This window comes from Diabrotica virgifera, chromosome 9 (assembly GCF_917563875.1).
Source record: "Diabrotica virgifera virgifera chromosome 9, PGI_DIABVI_V3a".
NCBI lineage: Eukaryota > Metazoa > Arthropoda > Insecta > Coleoptera > Chrysomelidae > Diabrotica > Diabrotica virgifera.
This window is the reverse complement of record NC_065451.1, coordinates 93,551,463-93,573,666: the sequence shown is the minus strand read 5'-3', so window position 1 is coordinate 93,573,666 and position 22,204 is coordinate 93,551,463. Positions and strand designations below refer to the sequence as shown.

At 34.6% G+C, this 22,204-nt stretch overlaps 1 protein-coding gene across 1 annotated transcript; it reads right to left on the bottom strand.

The window, feature by feature from the left end:
• Positions 1–18,406: 18,406 nt before the first annotated feature.
• Positions 18,407–20,430, bottom strand: LOC126891124 (uncharacterized). The gene is made up of 2 exons (XM_050660305.1): positions 20,304–20,430; positions 18,407–19,107 (listed from the first exon to the last, which is right to left on the bottom strand). Exons 1-2 carry the CDS (start codon positions 20,428–20,430, stop codon positions 18,407–18,409), a joined length of 828 nt encoding a protein of 275 aa, XP_050516262.1.
• Between the last annotated feature and the right edge of the window lie 1,774 nt (positions 20,431–22,204).

Genomic DNA, 22,204 nt, shown 5'->3' with positions numbered 1-22,204 from the left:
GTAATTTTCAGGGGCAACTCCGAATTGCATGAAAATTTGGATTTAGGTTCTACTTACCGTCCACTTCAAAGTTGAAATTGTGCCGTTGGTTGCTTTTACTTGGGGGGTGATAGTCACCCCTTCTAGGGGGTGAAAAAACACGTTCAAGATAAGATCGGAAATGGATAAATTGACTGATTTTAAGCAACTTTTGTTCTATAGAGTTTTTTACTTGTCAATACTTTTCGAGTTATTTGCCATTGAAAATGTTGATTTTTCGACAAAAAAACTACGTTTTCAGACGGTTTTTCGCAAAAAACTCCAAATGTAAATATTTTATCGAAAAAAATATCCTTAGCAAAAGTGTAGCTTATAAAAAACCCCCAAAAAATGGTCTATCAATCAAATAAAAGCAAAGTTGTAGCTCATGAAAAATAGGTTCTTATTCGTCTAATTCCAAATCGAATAATTAAAGGTGAAATCACCGAAAAATTAAGCACTTTTCGGGAAAAACCCATTTAAACTTTTTTAAAGTGTTAATAACAAAAGTTTTAGCATTAAAAATAAGCGAGCTACGCTCAAAATAAAGTTGGCCCTCTTTTTTTTTTGGTAAAACATCATGAAAATCTCGCCGTGTTTAGCTCCCCAAATGAAATTAATCGCTACCGCTTTACAAACAATTTACTTACCTATCTATTTTTTATATGATTTGTCAGTCTCACCGGTTTAAAGTGTTTATTTTTGAAAGGGTTATAATTGAGAAAGCTTGAATGGGTCACTAATCACGAGCGTATGCAAATTTTGAACAGCCATATCTTAACCAATTTTTGTCTTACGGAGAAACAAAATAAAACTAGCATATTTATAATAGCAAAATCTACATTTTTGTACTCTTTAAGATTTTTCTTATCACTTTTCTTTAAGTTATTTTGAAAAAATGAAATTTTTTAAAGATTTTTAGAAAATTTTATTTTACTATAAAACCAAATGTTTTTAAAAATAAGCCCTTCAAACCAATCAATCTTACAGATCATATAAACAATACACATACAGTTAAAATAAATGGTAAAGATAAACGATTAATTTCATTTAGGGTGCTAAATAGAGGGAGGTTTTCACGATTTTTTTTACCAAAAAAAAAGGGGCCAACTTTTTTTTTTCAGTGTAACTCGTTTATTTTTGATGCTGTAAACTTTTGTAAAAAACAAATAATAAGCCTTTTTCGATACTTTAAAAATGTTAATAAGGTTTTCCCGAAAAACGCTTCTTTCTTCGGTGATTTCGCGTTGAATTATTCGATTTGGAATTAGACGAATAAGAATGTATTTTTCATGAGCTACAACTTTGCTTCTACTCAATTTGTAGACTTTACTGGTACACCATTTTTTTCGTTTTTTTATAGGCTACACTTTTGCTAAAACTATTTTTTTCGATAAAATATTTACTTTTTGAGTTATTTGGGAAAAACGGTCTGAAAACGTAGTTTTTTGTCGAAAAATCAACATTTTAAATTGCGAATAACTCGAAAAGTATTGACTTATGTAAAAAAACTTAATAGAACAAAAGGTGCTTAAAATAAGTCAGTTTATCCATTTCCGACCTCATTTTAAACACGCGTGTTTCACCCCCCGAGAAGGGGTAAATGTCACCCCCCAAGTAAAAGCAACCAACGGCACAAATTCAACTTTGAAGTAGAGGGTAAGTAGAACCTAAATCCAAATTTTTATGCAATTCGGAGTGGCCCCTGGAAATTACACTCCAAAACGGTCATTTATTGGGCTAATAACAGATAAAATCAATAAATCAAAAACATTTATTAAGAATTTCAATTAAAGTAAGTAAAATATTCTACACATTTAAAAGTTAGATGGACTAAATTAATGTTATTCAGGCATTTCTTCTATATCAGTAGAACCGGCAATACAATCTTCAGATACATCTTCAGCGGTCTTCAGGTTTACATAAAAATTATAATGGATAGGGGGTATAAACTGGATTAATTCCATTAGGTCACCTTTTTTATTCATATCAATTTTATCGCCATTCGGATGTAGCCAATCATTCATGTTTAAAGGAACAACATAATTTCGTTTCTTTCATATATTTCATGGAATAAAGCGGATTCGTTGTTGGAATATTTAGACGAAATTATAGAATGGCATATTTTTTAAAGGGATCCTTCGTATTTTCGTCCATTCAACTTCAGATTTATTGGAAACAATTTTTCTGTTAGTACTGTTAATCTCTAATTATTGCGTGGAAAAAAGGTTTCCGATTTCATGTGGGAGACATTGATTGGATATTTTTCTCTAGCGGCCATCACTACATGAGACCAATCTTCAGGGATGTAACTTTCTTTATAGTACTTATTCTCTTTCTCGACAATGTCAAAGTACTGATCACCATCAAGATACGAGTGACCACTAACTAGAAATTTGTGCTCAGTTTCATCTACTACGAAAGAAGGAAATGAAACGACGTAAGAACATAAAGCAGCAAACTTATATTCCGAAAAGACTTTCCGAAAGAAACCCGATGGTCCTGTGTCTTAGGTGGACCGGTAGGCACTCCCGCAAAAATTTTCTTGATAAAAATGAGTAAACTCAGTAAATTCAGTGTACAATTCAGTTACCTTCCATTTCTCTAAAACAAATAAATACGTAGTGTAAGAAAACAGTATAAAGTCCCATCATGCTTTATACTCATTCAACGAACGACAAATTGTAACGAGTGGTATTGAATTCATCAAATTGGAGTAAGTGTAATTAGTTTATGTTTTTAGATATTTTTTATCTTTTATCTACATATTGAATTATTTTCTAGGTTTTAATTTCTCAATTCTGAACTATGTGCCTGAATTAATTGTGTATATTGGTTAAAAATAATGAAACTGTAATGTATTGACCATATGTAATTATAAGCCCGACTCGCGACGCTCATGTGTAGTTATTAGATTATATTTTAGTTAATTATACAGGTAAATAATCACCCAGTCGAGTTTAGTATGTAGACGAATAAATGTTAGTTTTGGGCTTACTAGTGTTTTTGTACGAGATATTACATGGCGACGAGGTAAAACGTTTTTAGATTGTTTATAAAATGAAATACAAAATGTCGAAAGACGGGAAATTAGATTTATCGTTGAATTTAGAATTTAATCCCAGAAGTTGTGAATGGAAAGTTTTTATTAAAAGATTAGAACAATATTATAAATAGAACAAAATAAAGTGTACAAGATTGGAGTGTGCGGTTAAAAAAACTAGCCGGTAATTGCGCATTTGGAGATAGCTTGGAAACAAAATTAACATTATTTCAAAATATAATGATGGAAAAGTTAAGAACACGCTATTTGCACTGAAATCAGATATAACATTTAATAAAGCTATGGAAACAGCACAGATTGAAGAAGCAGCATTAACTGGTATTAACGAAGTATATAACAGAAATGGGGTGAAAACAGAACCAGTAGAAGAAATAGAGGTGTGTCAAATAACGAGAGGAAGTTGCGACAAGGAAATATTGCAAGTATCACAGCGTAAGGATGCCAGAGGACGTCAGCAGGAACGGCGATTTAAAGACACTGGACCTTCAACTTCAGGGATGCAGAGTTCGGATTTTTTCAATCGTGAGTTCAGTGGTAGTGGTAATGGTAGTTCAGTGGTAGTTCAAAATTGTTTCCGGTGTGCTAGAAGACATTCACCTTCAGTATGTCCGTATAAGGATTATATCTGCAATTTATGTAACGTTCGAGGACACTTAAAACGGGTATGTAGAAATAGATTTTTAAATTTGTTGGAAGAAGGAACTAAATCATCTGTATTGTGTATATCATCAAACAATGATCCGCCAATTTATATTGATATTAAAATTAACGGTAAAATGTTTAAATTTGAATTAGATTCGGGCGCTGCGGTTTCTGTCCTACCATTTAGTATATATAACAAATATTTTAATGCACAGCCATTATCTCAAGTTAATGTATCGTTAGTTAATTTTTCGGGAGGCAAGGTTTATCCTAAGGGCAAAATTAACTTGCCAGTAATTTTTTCAAAACACACAAATAATTTAGATTTTTATGTTATGCATCGAGAAACTCCAGCCTTACTAGGTAGAAATTTTATTAGATGTTATAATATGGGTTTCAGGGAACTAAATTTTATTGAAGCAGATACAAATAATGAAATAATGGGATGGTTAATAAAAGATTTTCCCACTGTAGTTTCTGATAAATTGGGCACATTTAATAAATTTCAGTTAAAAATTAATATTAAGCCAGATGCCAGACCTACATTTTTTAAACCCAGAGTGGTTCCTTTTTCACTAAGGAGCAAAGTAGAGATGGAATTGGATAGAATGGTCCAGGAGGGTATTATCTCTGCAGTAGAATTTTCAGAATGGGGAACGCCGATAGTACCGATTTTAAAAAATGATGGAGGTGTTAGGATTTGTGGTGATTTCAAGATAACTATCAATCCTTTTATCGAAGCGGACAAATATCCGCTACCACGGATCGATGATTTATTTGCTAAGTTACAGGTCGGTCAAGATTTTTCTAAAATTGACCTGAGTCAAGCTTATCAGCAAGTTATGATTCATCCAGATTTCCGGAAATACACGGTTATTAGTACTCATAAGGGATTATTTGCATTTAATCGTTTACCATACGGAGTTGTATCCGATCCATCCCAGTTTCAGCGTATTATGGAACAAATATTTTTCAATATGCCAAGCATATCTATTTTTTTAGATGATATTCTAATTACAGGAAGGAATAGGGAAGAGCACACTAAGAATTTGTGTAAAGTTTTAGCGATCTTACAAGAATGTGGTCTTACAGTGAAGAAAGAAAAATGTACGTTTTTCGCGGAATCAGTATCTTATCTCGGATTTATAATAGATAAAAAGGGTTTGCATAAAAGTCAAGATAAAATTCGCGCCATTGAGGATATCCCCGAACCTACGAATGTGACACAACTAAAATCGTTTTTGGGAAGTATAAATTATTATAATCGATTCATTCCAAATCTCCCTAACATTGTTCATTGTTTATATAAGCTTTTAAAACAAAATGTAGTTTGGCATTGGGATGAGCAATGTCAATTAGCTTTTGACACTATTAAACAAATGTTAGCTTCAGACCTAGTATTAGTTCATTACGACCCAACCCTAGAATTAAATTTGACGGTTTATAGTTCAGATTATGGGATCGGAGCTGTTCTTTCGCATAGTTTTCAAGATGGTAGTGAAAAACCAATATATTTTGCTAGTAGAACGCTTAGCGATACCGAAAAGGCATATTCGACTCTAGATAAAGAAGCAACGGCTATAGTGTGGGGAATCAAACGTTTCTACCAATTCTTGTATGGGAAGAAGTTTAATTTAATCACAGATAATAAGGCGTTAGTATCAATTTTTGGCCCTAAAAACGGGATACCGGTTACAGCGGCAAATAGATTGCAGCGATATGCAGTATTTTTAAGTGGTTTTAATTTTAATATAAAGTATGTAGCTACACACAAAAATGTAGCAGACTTTTTAAGTAGGTTGCCTTCAAATAAGTCGATAAAGGTAGATTCTTGTAAGTTTAACATAAGAGGAAACTGTTAGTTTAAATTATTTAGAAGAAAGCGAAGGAATTCCTATTATTGTGAGTGATATAAGGAAAGAAACCGAATTAGATCCGATTTTGTCTCGTGTAACTAAATATGTTATGGCCAAATGGCCAACAAAGGTAGAATTAGAAATTAAACCCTACTTCCTTAAACGCAATGAAATAACTATTGAAGATGGCGTCTTATTGTAGGGACAAAGAGTAATTGTTCCAAGTAAATTACGAAATAAATTACTGAATTAATTGCATTCAGCTCACTTTGGTATAGTCAAGATGAAATTATTAGCTAGGTCTCATATTTGGTGGCCATCATTAAATACAGAAATTGAAGTTCTCAGCAAGAATTGCATTTCTTGCCAGAACATGCAGGCAGATCCTCCTAAGGTTCCCTTGCAAGGTTGGAATATTCCTCAAAATGTTTGGTCACGCGTGCATATAGATTTTGCCGAAACACGAAAAACTAATTTTCTTATAATTTTGGATGCTTTGTCTAAATGGGTGGAAGTTTGTCCAATGTCTTCAATCACCTCAATGGCTACTATTGCTAAACTTAGGGAGTGTTTTGCTCGTTATGGTTTACCAGAAGTACTTGTCAGTGATAACGGCCCGCAGCTAACATCGCAAGAATTTAAACATTTTACTTTAATTAATGGTATTAAACATACAACAATACCTCCCTTTTCAGGACATTGCAACGGTGCTGCTGAAAATAGCGTTAAGACAGTTACACATTTTTTGTTAAAAGATATTGATCAAAAAAATATTAATTTATCATTGTCTAAATTTTTATTAACATATAGGAACACAGTGCACTTGTCGACAGGTAATTCTCCCGCTAAGATATTTTTTGGAAGGGCGTTGCGAACGCGTTTAATTAAACCTGATGATTTACAAAAACAACAATCAAACCCAGTTGATTTAACACAAATTAGACGTAACTTGATGCAAGCGCAAGAACATAATAAAAAATATTATAGGGGGAGGAGACAAGTAAAGTTTGTAGTGGGGGATGTCGTTTTAGTTAAAGATTATAGGAACACCAAGGTGTCCTGGTGCAAAGCAAAGATTTTACGAATTTTAGGTAGAAGAGCATATTTGGTAAATCCGTTAGGTAGTAAACTTACGTGGAAAAGACATTGTAACCAAATTAAAATAGTTTTTAATAATAATTCAGAAGGTATTACATTTGCTGAGACTATGTACGATAGTTCAGGGGAAAATGATATTCAAAATAATGAGGACAATGTTATCCAAACCGCTACAAACTCAACAGGAAATCTAAGTGGTGAGCCTCAGGTAGACTCTGAAAATATTATCCAAGAGACAGGCATCCCACATAGACGTCCAATAAGAGTTAGAAAAGAACCAGAATGTTTTGGATTCGAAATGTAATAGAAGCTTTAGTTTTGTTTGAAGCTTTCTCAATTTTGTCATAAGTAGAGTTTTAGGGTGGGGTGATGTAATGTATTGACCATATGCAATTATAAGCCCCACTCGCGACGCTCATGTGTAGTTATTAGATTATATTTTAGTTAATTATACAGGTAAATGATCACCCAGTCGAGTTTAGTATGTAGACGAATAAATGTTACTTTTGGGCTTACTAGTGTTTTTGTACGAGATATTACAGAAACTATGTAGTTGTTTTAACAACATTGCATGGCATTGCAATGCGGGCACTAGACAAGAAATCGTGGCTGCGTTGCAAACCCTTTTCAATCAACCAATGAATTAGTGCAATTGTTCAAAACCAGCATTCAAAGAATGCCAGCCAATGGATGTAATCATAAAACGTAGTACCTCCTAATGCTTCAAGTACGTACTACAGTTTTGAAGATTTTAGTACACTTACAAAGCATTTATTTTCCTCCGTAGCATCTGCTACTATTTACCAGATACATAGAAGAATGTACTGCGCTTTTGAAGTATTTGCTAGTTTAGTAGTATTTGCTTCAGTTTAAGTGAAGTTTGTGGATGGACGACTTCGGCGTAGGTGTTTTTTTGTTACAATATGGCAGCATTTATGAGTATGTGTCGTAGAAAAATCTACAAACTAGGAAGAAGATTCTTAATTTTTGGGGTCATTCTTTTATCAAATTAAATTCAATAATTCTCAAGAGATTAACAAAAACCAATTGTTCATTTTTATCCTCGCGTAACTCTTTTGTCGTCTCGTGATCTGAGTCACTCATTTTTACTCATGTACAATTCTAATAATTTGGTACGTAAAAATGTAAATTCACAAATCACAAGCACATGGAACACTAGTTCCATCACGATTGGTGTAATGCAGACACGGCTGGCGCTACGCTTTGTAGTCGATATATCAGGTCAGTAGTAGCTACTTCTGTTGTGTAGTATGCTCTTCTCATAAAATCACCTGAGTACTGGTTTAAAAATTATTCCGTTACCCGCAGATGTATAACTTCCATTATTAGAATAAAATTTGGGCACGCCTGTTATCCTTTTCATTTGGCGAAAATTAACATTTTATCTTTTAAATCTATGTCCAGACTGTCAAAAGGAGGGAGACTTAAATCATATTGTTTTTGAGTGCTCAAAGTATACTCAATAAACTAATTGAAAATTCATAAAATATAATATAGTTCCACCTTATAATTTATGTTACCTACTTTCTCTAAATAAGAAAAAATATATGACTTCTTAATAGAATTTATTTGTAAAAGTAAAATCAACCTTTAAGCATTATCCACAAATAATTATTTACCTTTGTTTTATCCCATTTGTATTTACCTCCTATCCGCGACCTAGTCTAGTTATGTCTAAACGAAATGTCTTGAAGGGCCCCTAGACGAGAAGAAGCAAGTGACCCTGTCTTATTTCCACCTTAACTCCTGAACACAATTATTGCAATAGAGATGGTACAGACTAGCATTTTTCGGTAATAGGTTGGAACTAAACCTATTCCAAACAAATACCTACTCCAGAAACCTAATGCGAGTTTCCGATTTCGACGTGAAAAGACGATATATCGATCGTCCTAGCTTGTTCCTAGTTGTGCCACTATTGTCTTGCGCTGCATCAAATTCAAACGATCAAGTCATAGTGGGTACTTATAATTTTGTATTTTTAATCTAGAGGATGTATTTAATTTGATTTTTAAATATATTTATATTTCTTACCATGTTTTTCCTACAATTCGTAAATCTATATAACAACTATTAAAACAAATTTTTCTTACATGTAATTATGGGTTTTTTAATTACCTCAAGTCGAGGTTTATTCAGAATTAATTTATGCAAATGGAAAATGAAGACACTAAGTTATTACAGAAGATAGGATCGATTAGATTAGAGTCATATAAATAAAAACATACTGCGAAAGAGTCAAAATTTTAACAGTTTTAAATGACAACTATACCCACCATAAATTAGAAATCTGTTACAGTCGTATCGACCTGAAATTCTTTTGAACCCATCACATTAAACAGCTGTGAGGTGTTGGAATCGAAACGCCGCCGATGTGTTTCTCTATGGTACCTATTCCGAAAGATCAGTTCAAGTTTCATTTCAAATCTCTTGTCACTTGTAGGTACCTGGAATAGTCGATTGAAACATATTCAGACGTTCCCGCTTCAATTCCATCATGCCATCCAACGTCACCGATGCGTTCCCTACTAACCCTACGGTCTCTTTAATGGCTGTGCTAAAACCTATTCCGAGCGAGAATTAAGTTCGAGTTTATTGTAAATTGCGGATTGCGGGCGATACGGCGCCGTTGAAATCGAAACCGATGCCGTCGACTTCTTGTCACTGGTGCGTGGAATAGACGATTGGAACCTATTCCGAGGTACCTGCTCCAGTTCCATCATGCCATCTCTATATTGCAATATTAACAACCACCTTTACGGTAACGTTTCCTTATCTTTCTTATTTTTGTTTTGTCTTATATTTTTGCAGTGTATTTAGATTTTAAAATACACTTATTGTGACTGGCTGAGTGGCGACAGCCCATGCCAAAAAAAGTATTTGTCTTGTCATAACGATTCTCCATATAATTCGAAGGGTCGTCGCGAAGAGGGGACGTTCTCTTTTCGGGGGTAACAGCTAGATGATATTAACAGCCCTGAAATTCAAAAATGGTCTTATCGTGAAGACCATTTACCTTAAGGTTTCCTATCAAAGACTCTGATCCCCTTGCAGCATCTTGTATTTTAATTCTACGTTGGCTCTCTTCCCACAATAACCACTGCAAAGCGATTTTAGAGTGATTGTCTTTAAAACGATAGCCACATTTTTGAATAAGAGCTACAGTGTCAGGCTGCAAGAAATTACGTCTATATACCGTGTTGAGGCTACAGTTGTAGCTTCCATGAAAGGGCAAACATTTCACATGTCAAGCAGCTGTTTTAACAGGCAAATCCAGTTGACGTCAAAGATTAATGAACGTACAGAATACTGCAGAACAAAATAAAAATGGATAAAAATAACAAAATGAAAGAGATAAACAAACAGTATTAAAAAGAAGTTTGTTTTTAATACTGTGCCCACTGTGGTAAACGGCTCTATTTTCGAAAGTTGACAATCGAAAGTTGACAAGTGTCGAATTTAAAATCTGTGACCCGTGATTGGTCCAAATTCTTCCATAACACAAGTCCTGGAGAAACTGAAATCTCGCCGAGAGGAGTATATATTATCGTCTCTTAAGGCCCCTTCAGACGGGCCACTAAAATTGCATATTTTCGGGAATATTTAGTGGAAATATTGCTCAGCGAAATTTGTGAAAACAGAATGTCAACAATAATAAAAGATATTTACTGCAATATATATTTACATTATACAGGGTGTAACAAAAATACAGGTCATAAATTAAATCACATATTCTGGGACCAAAAATAGTTCGATTGAACCTAACTTACCTTAGTACAAATATGCACACAAAAAAAGTTACAGCCCTTTGAAGTTACAAAATGAAAATCGATTTTTTCCGATATATCGAAAACTATTAGAGATTATTTAATGAAAATGGACATGTGGTATTATTATGGCATGAATATCCTAAAAAGAAATTATATTGAAATTTGTGCAGCCCATAAAAATTTTATGGGGGTTTGGTTCCCTTAAACCCCCCAAACTTTTATGTGCGTCCCAATTAAATTATTTTTGTAGTACCATTAATTAAACACAATGTTTTTAAAACTTTTTTGCCTCTTAGTATTTTTTCAATAAACCAGTTTTAATAGAGATGCGGCTTCTTTTTTAATATGTTTACATACAAATTTTATGGGGGTTTTGTGCCTTTAAACCCTCCAAATGTTTGTGTACGTTCCAATTAAACTATGATTTCTGTACCATTAGTTTAACACAGTGTTTTTAAAACTTTTTTGCCTCGTAGTATTTTTCAGATAAGGCACCTTTTATCGAGATGTGGCTTCTTTTTTAATATGGTTCAAAGTATACCTCAAACTGTAATTTATAAATAAATTTTCATATTATTACCAAGTCTCTAAAATCGTACTTAACAGTACACAAATATGTGGTGGATTTGACAAAATATTCAAAATATCTCAAACAAAACTAACTTTTCGATAAAGTACTAAGAGGCAAAAAAGTTTTAAAAATATTGTGTTTAACTAATTGGGCCACAATGATAATTTAATTGGAACGTACACAAAAGTTTGGGGGGGTTTAAGGGAACAAAACCCCCATCAAATTTTTATGGGGTACACAAATTTCACTACAATTTTTTTTAGATGTTCCTATCATAAGAATGTCACATGTCCGTTTTAAATAAGAAACCTCAAACAGTGTTCGATCTATTGAAAAAAATCGATTTTTATTTTGTAACTTCAAAGGGCTGTAACTTTTTTTGGGTGCACATTTGTACTAAGGTAAGTTAGGTTCAATCGAACTATTTTTGGTCCCAGAATGTGTGATTTAATTTATGACCTGTATTTTTGTTACACCCTGTATATATTAAATATTTACATACTATTATTTATAACACTTCCTACTAGTTCAGCGTATGATTTGGGCTGATTTACCTGATGTATTTGTACAGTTTCATACTGTATATTTTCTTCTGTTATAGACGACTGACTCACTGAAACGTTGCTTGGAGAAAGGACACTTTCCTGAACGGATGTGCGTGAATTTACACAACAACAAGTTGATGAATCTTGTGAACGTATACTTTGCTGGCCCATGAGCATGTTCATGTCAGCGTTGTACAATGCTGTTGCTAATCTCAAACTCTACTTCGCTTCGTATGTAGTTATTGTACGTCAAAAGCTTGCTAGCAACGTGTTCTCCATAAGACGAAAAAGGATTATTTTGTTGTCGCGGCACATTATTATTTAAAATACGTATGCACTATCTTGCACTTTCCTCTTTCGCGATGGATGACTTAGTTGCTGCTGTTGAGATATATTGGAAATGCTGTCTTCTTATTTAGAACTTCTTCATCTACATTGTCAGACTGCTCGCTCTGCTGACTCAAAAAACATGAAATTTATATTAACACGTTAATGAAAATGTTAACATGTATTGGTAGTAAATAGTGGATTAATACTGTAATAACAAAATTCCTTTTAACCGAGATTTAACATAAACATTCATTTTAAAAATTAAATTTAACTCACAATAATAACTTGATTTCAAACTTTTTTTTAATAATTGCGGATGCCCTCAACTCAGGAGGAATGGAAGCAAATCTCAAAAGACTTCGAAGATCGGTGGAACTTTCCACATTGTGTCGGTTCAATGGATGGAAAGCACGTCGCAATTGTTTGTCCGCCCAACAGTGGAAGTAAATACTTCAGTTACAAACAATTTTTTAGCATTGTTCTGTTTGCTTTAGTAAATGCACAATACGAATTTATTTACGTTCATGTGTGATGCCAAGGACGAATATCAGACGGAAAAGTATTTAAGCATACCGCTTTCGGAAAATCTCTTTTAGATGAAACACTTTAAATTAAGTGATTAACACAACCTGAACCTCTTCCTGGACGAAAAATGCAATACTCAACCGATTTACATGTAGGCTCGCCTAAACGAGTTTGCAATTACAGAATATCAAGGGCACGCAGAGTTGTGGAAAATTCTTTTGGTATACTGGCTAGCGTTTTTCGAATTTTGCTGAAAGCTATTCCACTTAACTTGGACAATACGGCCAACTTCCAATATAAGTTTGTTATGACTTGTGTCTACTTACACAATTTTTTGCGAAGAAATTCAGAAAGTCGAAGTTTATATTCACCAACTGGAGCATTTGATCGTGAAAATGTTGCTACTGGAACAATAGTACCTGGTACGTGGCGACGCAATGAAAACAATTTAAAACCTTTGCAAAATATACCAAGAAAATCATCAACAAGAGCAAAAGAAATTATAGATGAATTTATGCATTATTTTATGACTGCTCAAGGGAGGGTGTCCTAGCAAGATATGTTTTTACATTAATAATCTACAGTAAAAACTGTCAATAACGCCAATAAAAATGAATGAACTCAAATACATAAAAGATAATTATTGGAACTTTGTTTATTTTATTAATTAAAGCAAATATAATTACATAATTCTTATTTAAGTAACCCATATATTGGAATCACATTATTTCTGTCTTTGCAAAACCAATTGCCAGTTAAAATTTTGCATCTCGCACAATCAAACATACAAAAATATGCAACGCATACAATTCCTACTAAAATTGGTCAATATATTATATTTCAAAATTAAAACCACTTGGCACTTATTGGGAGTGCTTTGTTTATTTTCTTCAAATTTTTTTAAAGTTGTTTATACGTTTTGTGTCAGTAGCTGGTAGCCTCAATAAATGATTTTTGTTGTAAAGTAAACATGAATCTGAAACTGTTTTCTGATGACATGACCAAGTTTTATGTAGGTATGTAGGTACTAAACACAGAACCCATACACACATTAATCAACATGTTAGGAAATGCAATAAGAAATATTATCGTCTATTCAAAAAAGTAAATATCATAAATAGGCTGTACACCAGATGCCAGTAAAACATAACAAATGACCATAATACACTGTTTGTTTCTTACACTGATGAAATTGTGTAGATCAACGAAAATTTCTCATAGGATTTATCGAAATTGATGATTGAACGGGACGATTAAAAATAGGAATAAAAAATTTACTCACCTCACTTAAAATGTTAACACTATCAATACCCGTTTCTGGTATATCCCGAGATAAATTAAATTGAATTGCTACATTGTAAATGTACTGCATTAATAAAACTTATTGTGTTTTCATTTGACCACGTATCCATTTTTTCTTTGTATGTTTTGACAAAAATAAATTAAATTTCTACAGAGCAGCCGAGCAACATGCAAAATTTTCCACGGCAGTTCGAATTTATCGGCAACGCATCAGCCACTTAAGCCTGGGTTTCCTTGAAAGCGGCACCGACCAACTGCGACCGTAACACTGCGATGAATGACGTCATAAAAACTGTACAACGCAAAATAATAGCAGTGGTTTCCAAGGATGCGTTGAAAGCCACCGCTTGCTGAGTTTACCACTGCCGCAGTGAAGAACCTTGAATTTTTCACCGTAATCTGACGTCATTTGCCAGCTTCGAAATCAACAGCGGACTCAAACATGGTGATGCGTTATCTCCACTACTTTTTAACCTTGTATTAGAGAAAGCCATGAGGTCGGCCGAAATAAAAACAGAACTGCTATCGGTTCAAGGTCCCAAGTTATTACTAGCATACGCAGATGACATTGATCTCGTTGGAGACTCCATCCTATCCACAAAAGCCATTTTTAACAAGGTGGAAGGAGCAACAAGCGAAGTAGGGCTGAGGATTAATGAAGAGAAGACGAAATATATGTGTATAAATAGAACGACACGAAGAGACAGGATAGGACAAAATGTGACGGTCAACACCTTTAATTTCGAAAGAGTACAACGTTTTAAGTATCTGGGGGCCGTAATCACAGCTGACAACGACATTACTGAAGAAATAAAAGACAGAATGCAATCAGCAAACCGCTGTCTATTCGCACTGGATAAGCTTATAAAATAAAAAAATCTTACAAGAAGGTCCAAGATCAAAATCTATAAATCCCTCGTCAGACCTGTACTAACATATGATTGCGAAACGTGGACCATGACCAAATCACACGAAGAAAAGCTCAGACGTTTTGAACGAAAAATACTTACAAAAATTTTCGGACCTCACCACGAAAGTAACACAAACCAGTATAGGATCAGAACCAACTTCGGATTAAAAGCACTGTACAATGACACCGATATTGTCCAAGAAATTAAATCACAGCGACTAAGATGGGCAGGCCACGTGCACAGACTTCATAACGAGAGATTTGTAAGACTGGTATGGGAGGAGATTCCTACAGGCAAAAGACCAGTCGGACGTCCCAGAATGCGATGGAGAGATAACATCCAAGTTGATCTCCGAAAAATGAACATTCCATTTGACCCTAGGTTGATGGAAGACCGGACAAATTGGAAGAAAGTTGTACAGTCAGCCAGGACCCACCCAGGGTTGTAGCGCTACGTGATAATGATGATGAATCTGACGTCATTCATCGCAGTGTTACGGTCGCAGTTTGTCGGTGCCGCTTTCGAGGAAACCAAGGCTTAACTGCAATAGTGTTCAAATACCAGCAAGATTTCGGCCACATGGCTCGGCCATATATTTGGCTTGGCGATATTTTCATTAGATGGCTGTAATGTTGCCAGCAACATACCGAAAATATATTTTCGGCAACATATTTCTTTAAAAACTAGCCCGTCTAAATGCTTCTTTTTGTAATTATGTAAAATACAAGTGGTTAAAATAATTTTATTAGCATATCCAGGTTTTGACTTTAGTATTCTATGATATATCTGAAATCGTTAAACTAATATACCGAAGGCATTCTCAACTACCCTCCGAGCTCGAGATCAATGGTAGTTGAAATTTGTTTTTCTTTCATCTTCTTTAATTTGCGATCCTGCATAAAGTCGTAATAAATAGGTTTTCAATGGAAAGGCCTCGCCGACCATTACAAATGGCATCTCAGTATCGGTGTTTAGAAGAGGTCTTCCTAGTGGAATATTCATTGTATATTATTGTGGAATCAGTGATCTAAACTTGAATTTGCAAAAATTCCCCTATCATTATTCTTTCCACAAGCTCCTATATCAACAACAATAAATTTATATTGTGCATCCACAAGTGCCATTAGAATAATAGAAAGTGTTTTTTTATAATTGAAATATTGGGATTCGCTATTGCGGAAACTTTTAACTAGACGTGTTTACTATCTAGGGCACCAAGGTAATTGGGAAAATTCCGGAGAAAAATATAGAGAATATAAAATATAACACTTTTATTGTTATTTATACGTGCTTATCTAACACGATTTTAAGTTGAGAGAACAAGAATTCCAATGTGTCTAAAGAGTCACATCCACTTAAAATATCATTTACATAGGTAGAATACAAGAGAGTGTCAGAGGCTAAAGGAAAATCATTGTTATTGTTGTCCGCAATGTGTTTGAGAACCCTAGTGGCGAGAAATGACGATGAGCATAAACCAAATGGAACTCTAGTTAGCTGAAAAGCACTGAAAGGCATATCTGGTGAGTCACGCCAGAGAAAATTGAGTAGGTGTGAATCCGAACTGTCTACGTATATCTGCATATACATAGATTGGATATCTGCTATTAACACTTGAGTGAATATGCGAAATTTCAAGAGAATATCAATAAGAAGAGGTTGCGTTAGAAACCCTTTATCCAGTTGATCGTTGTGAAGACGACGTCTTATTCTCTCTAGTGTTAAGTCCGACATGAGTCCGAAATCCCCTAGTTTAAAACAAGTGCCGTATAGTAGTATATTACAACAGCTTATATCTTTGTGAAGTACTTATTTAAAGTTCAAATTATCTACAGCCTGGCACATGTCATATAAACAGTTCCAAAAAAATATTTCGGGTAAATTGCAAGCACTCAATATGAATGCTCCGAGGGACATTTAGCATAATTCTAGCAGCAGATAAACTTCATCCCACTGTTTCCACGCCATGATATATTGGACAACATTGGGATGATCTCCATTTCGTCCAAAAGTTTGGAATATGTGCAAATAATATATCTACGCCTATGGTGGTTTCAAAACTGTTGTTGATAGTCATTCTAGAGCGTCTTCAAATGAAAATTATAAAAAAATTGAATCGTTTTTGTATCATTTTAGTCATATTCAAGTGATTAGCGTATTTACACATTATTTCAGTCTTTGTTTAAATTTGAATTGGACCATTTAAAAATGCCTAAAAAAATCGCAAGTATTGTTGATGTTACTCAGAATGCCGTATCGAAAATTAAAAAAAAATCCAAGATGCAAATGACGTGAAGGATCGACGCAGAAGCGGTAGAAGTCGATGTACAACAGCAGCACGAGACCGGCAGATAACATTGATAGCTCGAAGAAATCGTCTGGAATCTATAACTGGTATATCAAGAGAAATTGCTAGACTTCAAGGACTGAATGTTTCACGGCAAACAGTAACACAAAGACCAAATGCGGTAAAGTTGTATCGCAGAAGGCCCTTACATATTCCTAAACTAACCTACCAACACAAAATAGTAAGGTTGCAATGGGTTAGAGAGATGGTGCATCATGGTCCTAACTGGAATAACGTGATGTTCTTTGACGGATCAAAAATTGGTTTGGTTTCTGATTCGCGAAGAACACTGGTTTGGAGGGCCCTAGGACGACAAGTCCGACTAGAAACAGCCCAACCGCGTGCCCCATTTGAAGTTGGCATTATTATGATTGGGGGTGGTATTATAAGTGGTACACGGGCGCCACTGCTGGTTCTGGAGAGAAGAGTCACTGGTGATGTGTACATCGAGAAAGTTTTAAATCCTGTCGTTCGTCTATTCCGAGGGGCAGTAGGTGATAGATTTGTGTTTATGCATGACAACACGCCTCCTCATCAAACAGCAGCGGTACAACATTTTATAGAAGAAGAAGAAATATCCACATTACAGTGGCCCTCGAATTCCCCCGATATGAACGTCATTGAACATGCTTGGGACATTTTCAAAACAGGCATCAAGATGCAAAACAATCCCCCTAGTACACTTCGAGGACTAAAAGGTGCTGCTCGTGAAGAATGGGAGAGAATTACGCAAACTCAGCTCGACCAGTAAAGGCTCCCCCAAACCAACGCGAATTATTCGCAGCGGATTCGTGACGGAAAGTTCGCAGTCGAATTCCTGACGGAATTCGTAAAGAACTTCATATTGAAGCGAATATATTCGCGTCATACTCGTATGTGTCTAGTATTGAGAAGAGTTGGTGACAACGAAAAACAAAGAATACTACTCAGTGATCTCAATTCTTCACAAAAATGTATACATCATCAGATGAAGAAGAAGCTCTTGTAATGTTAGCAATGGAGGACGACAATTGAAGGTAAAATTATTATCTATAGTTATCCTAAAACAACAATATGGACTATATTATGAATTTAGTCTTAGGAAAAGAAGAAAATGGGTTCATGATATCAATCTAGAAAGACTGAAATGTGGGGAATATCACACGCTGATGCCTCAATTACGAAAAGACGATAAAAGATGCTACATTTATTTTAGAATGACAATAGATTGTTTCGATGAACTGTTGCACCTTGTAGAAAATGATATTAGAAAATCAGACACGAATTACCGAGAAGCTATTTCTCCCGAAGAACGGTTGGCCATAACATTAAGGTAAGAAAATGAAAAAAAAACTGCAGGCATTATTTATATCATTAATTTACTACAGTAAAAGAGAATAAGGATCAAAATAACTCTAAAATATACTTTATGTATTGTAAGGGTCAAAGGAATTGACATAGTTGGAAACTGATGGATTATGAGAAGCTGCTTGGTTGCAACTCTGCGCCAAGTTGTGTAGTGTAATATAATTATTTTCACAATTCACTTCATAGAACCCAGAAGTATTCGATTGTTTAGGTAATGCAGTGTCATTTGGTGAAGGTAGGGATACAACCGAAATACTTCCGACGGAAGAGGGGTTTTGATAGGTGTCTGTACTTTCAGCTCTAGATTGATGGCTATTCAAAGAACTTTCCTCCAATTGAAGCAACTCCTGCTCCATGATAACTTGCGCAATCTTCATTTTTGTTTCAATTTGCCTTCTAGGAGAGAAAGATTTTACCGTAGAAGCATGAGCCAAAAACACTTGATCGGTAGCATCATGCACTACTCTCTTTTTGCTCTCAAAATAACTGATCATATCTTTCACAGATGTGGATGGCTCAGAATTGCGTTTTCTGTTTGTTCTGCCTGTAGAAGGAGTTTCATTTGAAAGAGTAACCCTAGTAGCTTCATTTCGAGTAGGTTTCGATGAGGAGGGTTGAATCTTATTCTGGGAATCATCTGTCTGAGTTGTTAGTAGATTTTTACTACACGTTGGTTTCTGTACTGCGGAATTTTCATCCGTTAATATATTTTCGGGTGATTCTATATTTGGGAATGCTTCAGATTCTTGTGTATCAACATCTGTGACAATTGGATGCAGTCTTAGCAAAATTTAGGAACGGTTTGAACGATTCCATATGATCTGCCCATATCCATTTTTTTTCGCTTGCCGCTTGTCCAGTTCTAGTTTTATTAGTTCTTATGTACTTAGCGTACGTATCGCGCAGATTCCTCCATTTTTTTTAATCTCATCCCCTGAAACAAAATACTCTTTTTTAGGTATCTGGCTACCGGAGATACATTTTATACAATAGGCCATAGTTTTAGAGTCGGGTTTTCGACTGTAAGTGCCATAGTTGTAGAAGTTTGAGAAGCTTTATGTCGAAATTTGCAACATATTTACTTGCCCGAACCAACTACAGAAATATGGAAAAAATCTGAAGAAGGTTTTAGATATACCTGGCGATTCCCAAATTGTATTGGTAGCATCGATGGCAAGCATGTTACTATCAAGTGTCCAGACAAAACAGGATCTAATTATTGGTGTTATTTGAATAAGTTTTCTACAGTATTAATGGCTATTGTTGGCCCAGATTATAGATTCATTTCAGTTGATATTGGCGGTTTTGGTAAAAACAGCGACGGTGGAATATTCGAAGCTTCCAACATGGGAAGAAGATTTGAAACAAATCAGATGGGTGTACCTGAGCCGAAAAATCTCCCAGGCCAGAATGAACTTTCCCCCCATGTCTTAATTGGAGACGAAGCCTTTGCACTAAAACCATACTTGTTGAGGCCCTTTCCATACAGTCAAAGCAGAACAGATATTTTCAAGGAAAATTATAATGTGAGGCTCTGTAAAGCGAGAAGAGTAGTAGAAAACGCTTTCGGAATATTGGCACAAAAATGGCGTATATTCTACAGACCAATGGAAACAAAAATTGATACTAGTATTCTCATTGTGAAAACTGCATGTATTTTGCATAATTTTCTAAGGACAAAAAAATGTGATGATAGATTCATAGAACTTTTAGATCCACCAGAGCCTCAACTTGGAGCATTTCAAAATTTGGACAATGACCCAAAGAGAGCTGCAAGACTGGCATTTTCTGTTCGAGAAAAATTTGCCACGTATTTTAATTCAGGACTATGAATAAATTGTTCACGATGAAAATAATGGACTCTTCTTGCAGTAAATATAGTATTGTTTAGGCCTATGCTTTTCTTTAGTCTTAGATGTAGAAAAATAAACCAATACAAATCGTAAAAGTACTCACCATTTTCGCCTATTTCTTCTCCTATTCTAGTCCAAATCTTGTCCTTTTTCCTTACATTTTTATAATCTTCATGAGAAAGGTCATAGAGAATAGGATACTTTCGAACCAACTCAATAATTCTCTCCATTTTCAATTTTTTCACATGCGAAACCACTGCGAAACCACCGCTGTCGAGTGCGAACTAAGATTCCGGACGAATAAATACGCAGACAAAACGCATGCCCGAACGACGAAAATCGTACTTGTCTGAACTTGTATACTTACCACAGTGGAAACAATTCAATGCGAATCGTATGCGGTACGGAATTCCGCAGGTAATGCGAATTTTCCGCGTTGGTTTGGGGGAGCCTTAAATCGACAGCATTCCAAATCGCCTACAGGGATGCATGCAGGCCAATGGAGGAAATACTGATTATTAGTTTTATTAAAAATTATTTTTTTCTATACCAATTTATTTTTAAATGTAAGCTGTACATTGTAAGTTTTTTACTCCAAAAGATTAAATCATTTTTTTGCATATCGTTCATCTGGTTTTAAGAGAGATAGACATACTTTATTGATACAATGTACCAAAAGGCCGTCGACCGAAGTCTTTCAGCCAAAGGTTTTAAGATTTATTTAGTATTGATGATAATTGAAACAAAATGATGTCTAACTATTCAGAAGAGTTTATATATAAAAATCAATAAAAAGATGAAATATTCCAATATTCCAAACTTTTGGACATATGTGTATATATTTATCATACAGTTTTTTTAGGTTTTTTTAGTTTTTTTGACAATGGCTAGTACTTGCACTTTAGGAAGCGAATCTTCGATATGAATATTTTTAGAATTCAGCCAGTTTAGACTATTTTAAGGCTATCGTGAGAACTCAATATATTTTCCTTGAATGGTAGGGTGCGTTCTCTAAAACAATAACCGCTTTTTCCTCCAAAGTCGGTAAGGTTTTTTTAATCTAAGTTTCAAATGACCGCTTGTCCATTTCCTCGTTATAGTCCATACTTTTTTTATTCGAAGGTTCACAACGTTCCAGGTACAAATTCGTCTTCACTTTCAATGCCACACACGATAAGACGTTTACCTTTTCCTGAAATTTAAAATAACGTATTATAACTATTGTATTGAAGTACCTAACATATGAATACATGAGTTGATCATTGGTATAATTTTGGTAGATGTTATGTAATTCTCTCCTGATAGTTCTTGTGAGACTGATTCTATAGGTTGAGACTGATTAATAATTTCTTTTTTTTTCTTCTTCCAACTCTGAATCTGTTATTACTTCTGGTGATTTGGAATGTAATATACAGAATTCCATCTAGTTGGCACACTTTCTTTTAATTTTAAAATATTATTTTGTGGTAGAGACAACGTCACTGTTTAAAATAGGTGACAATTTGTTTTTTACTTTTTTATTACATTCTTGATTGTGTCATTTTTTAATGTTGCTTAACTTAATGTTCCAAAAAGGTCCCATTCTTTGCCGATAGAGTAAAACCACACCTTTTGGGTGCTTTTTTGCCGTTTTTTCCTGTTTTTGACAATTCTATTACAGTTAAATTTATTTTCGGTGTTAATTGTTAATTCTTTATCGCACTTGCAGACCATTTTGTCTCTTATCATACCATGTTTAACCATACAATTCATCACTTCACCTTTATTTAACGACATAGCGTGACTGTGAGTAAATAATAGATCACACCCAAAGCACTCCATTATAACTTTTATAATATAATGCAATGTCAACGAACCAAAAATAAATGGTTTTTTGACAGAGTTTTTCATCATGTAAGAAAAACTTCTCTGCAAAACTAGTACCAATCAACCATCGTCTTCGAAGAAATTCCGAACTTCACCGTCAAGATCTTGTCTAGGTGGCTTTAAATGCAATAAGTTGCC

Bases quoted from the DNA above. Each gene is read 5' to 3' on its own strand.
- LOC126891124 (XM_050660305.1), bottom strand. From the start codon at position 20,430: ATGGAGAGAATTATTGAGTTGGTTCGAAAGTATCCTATTCTCTATGAC. The intron at 19,108-20,303 runs GTGAGTACTTTT...CAATTGTCACAG, and splicing joins AGAAGAAATAGGCGAAAATG to ATGTTGATACACAAGAATCT.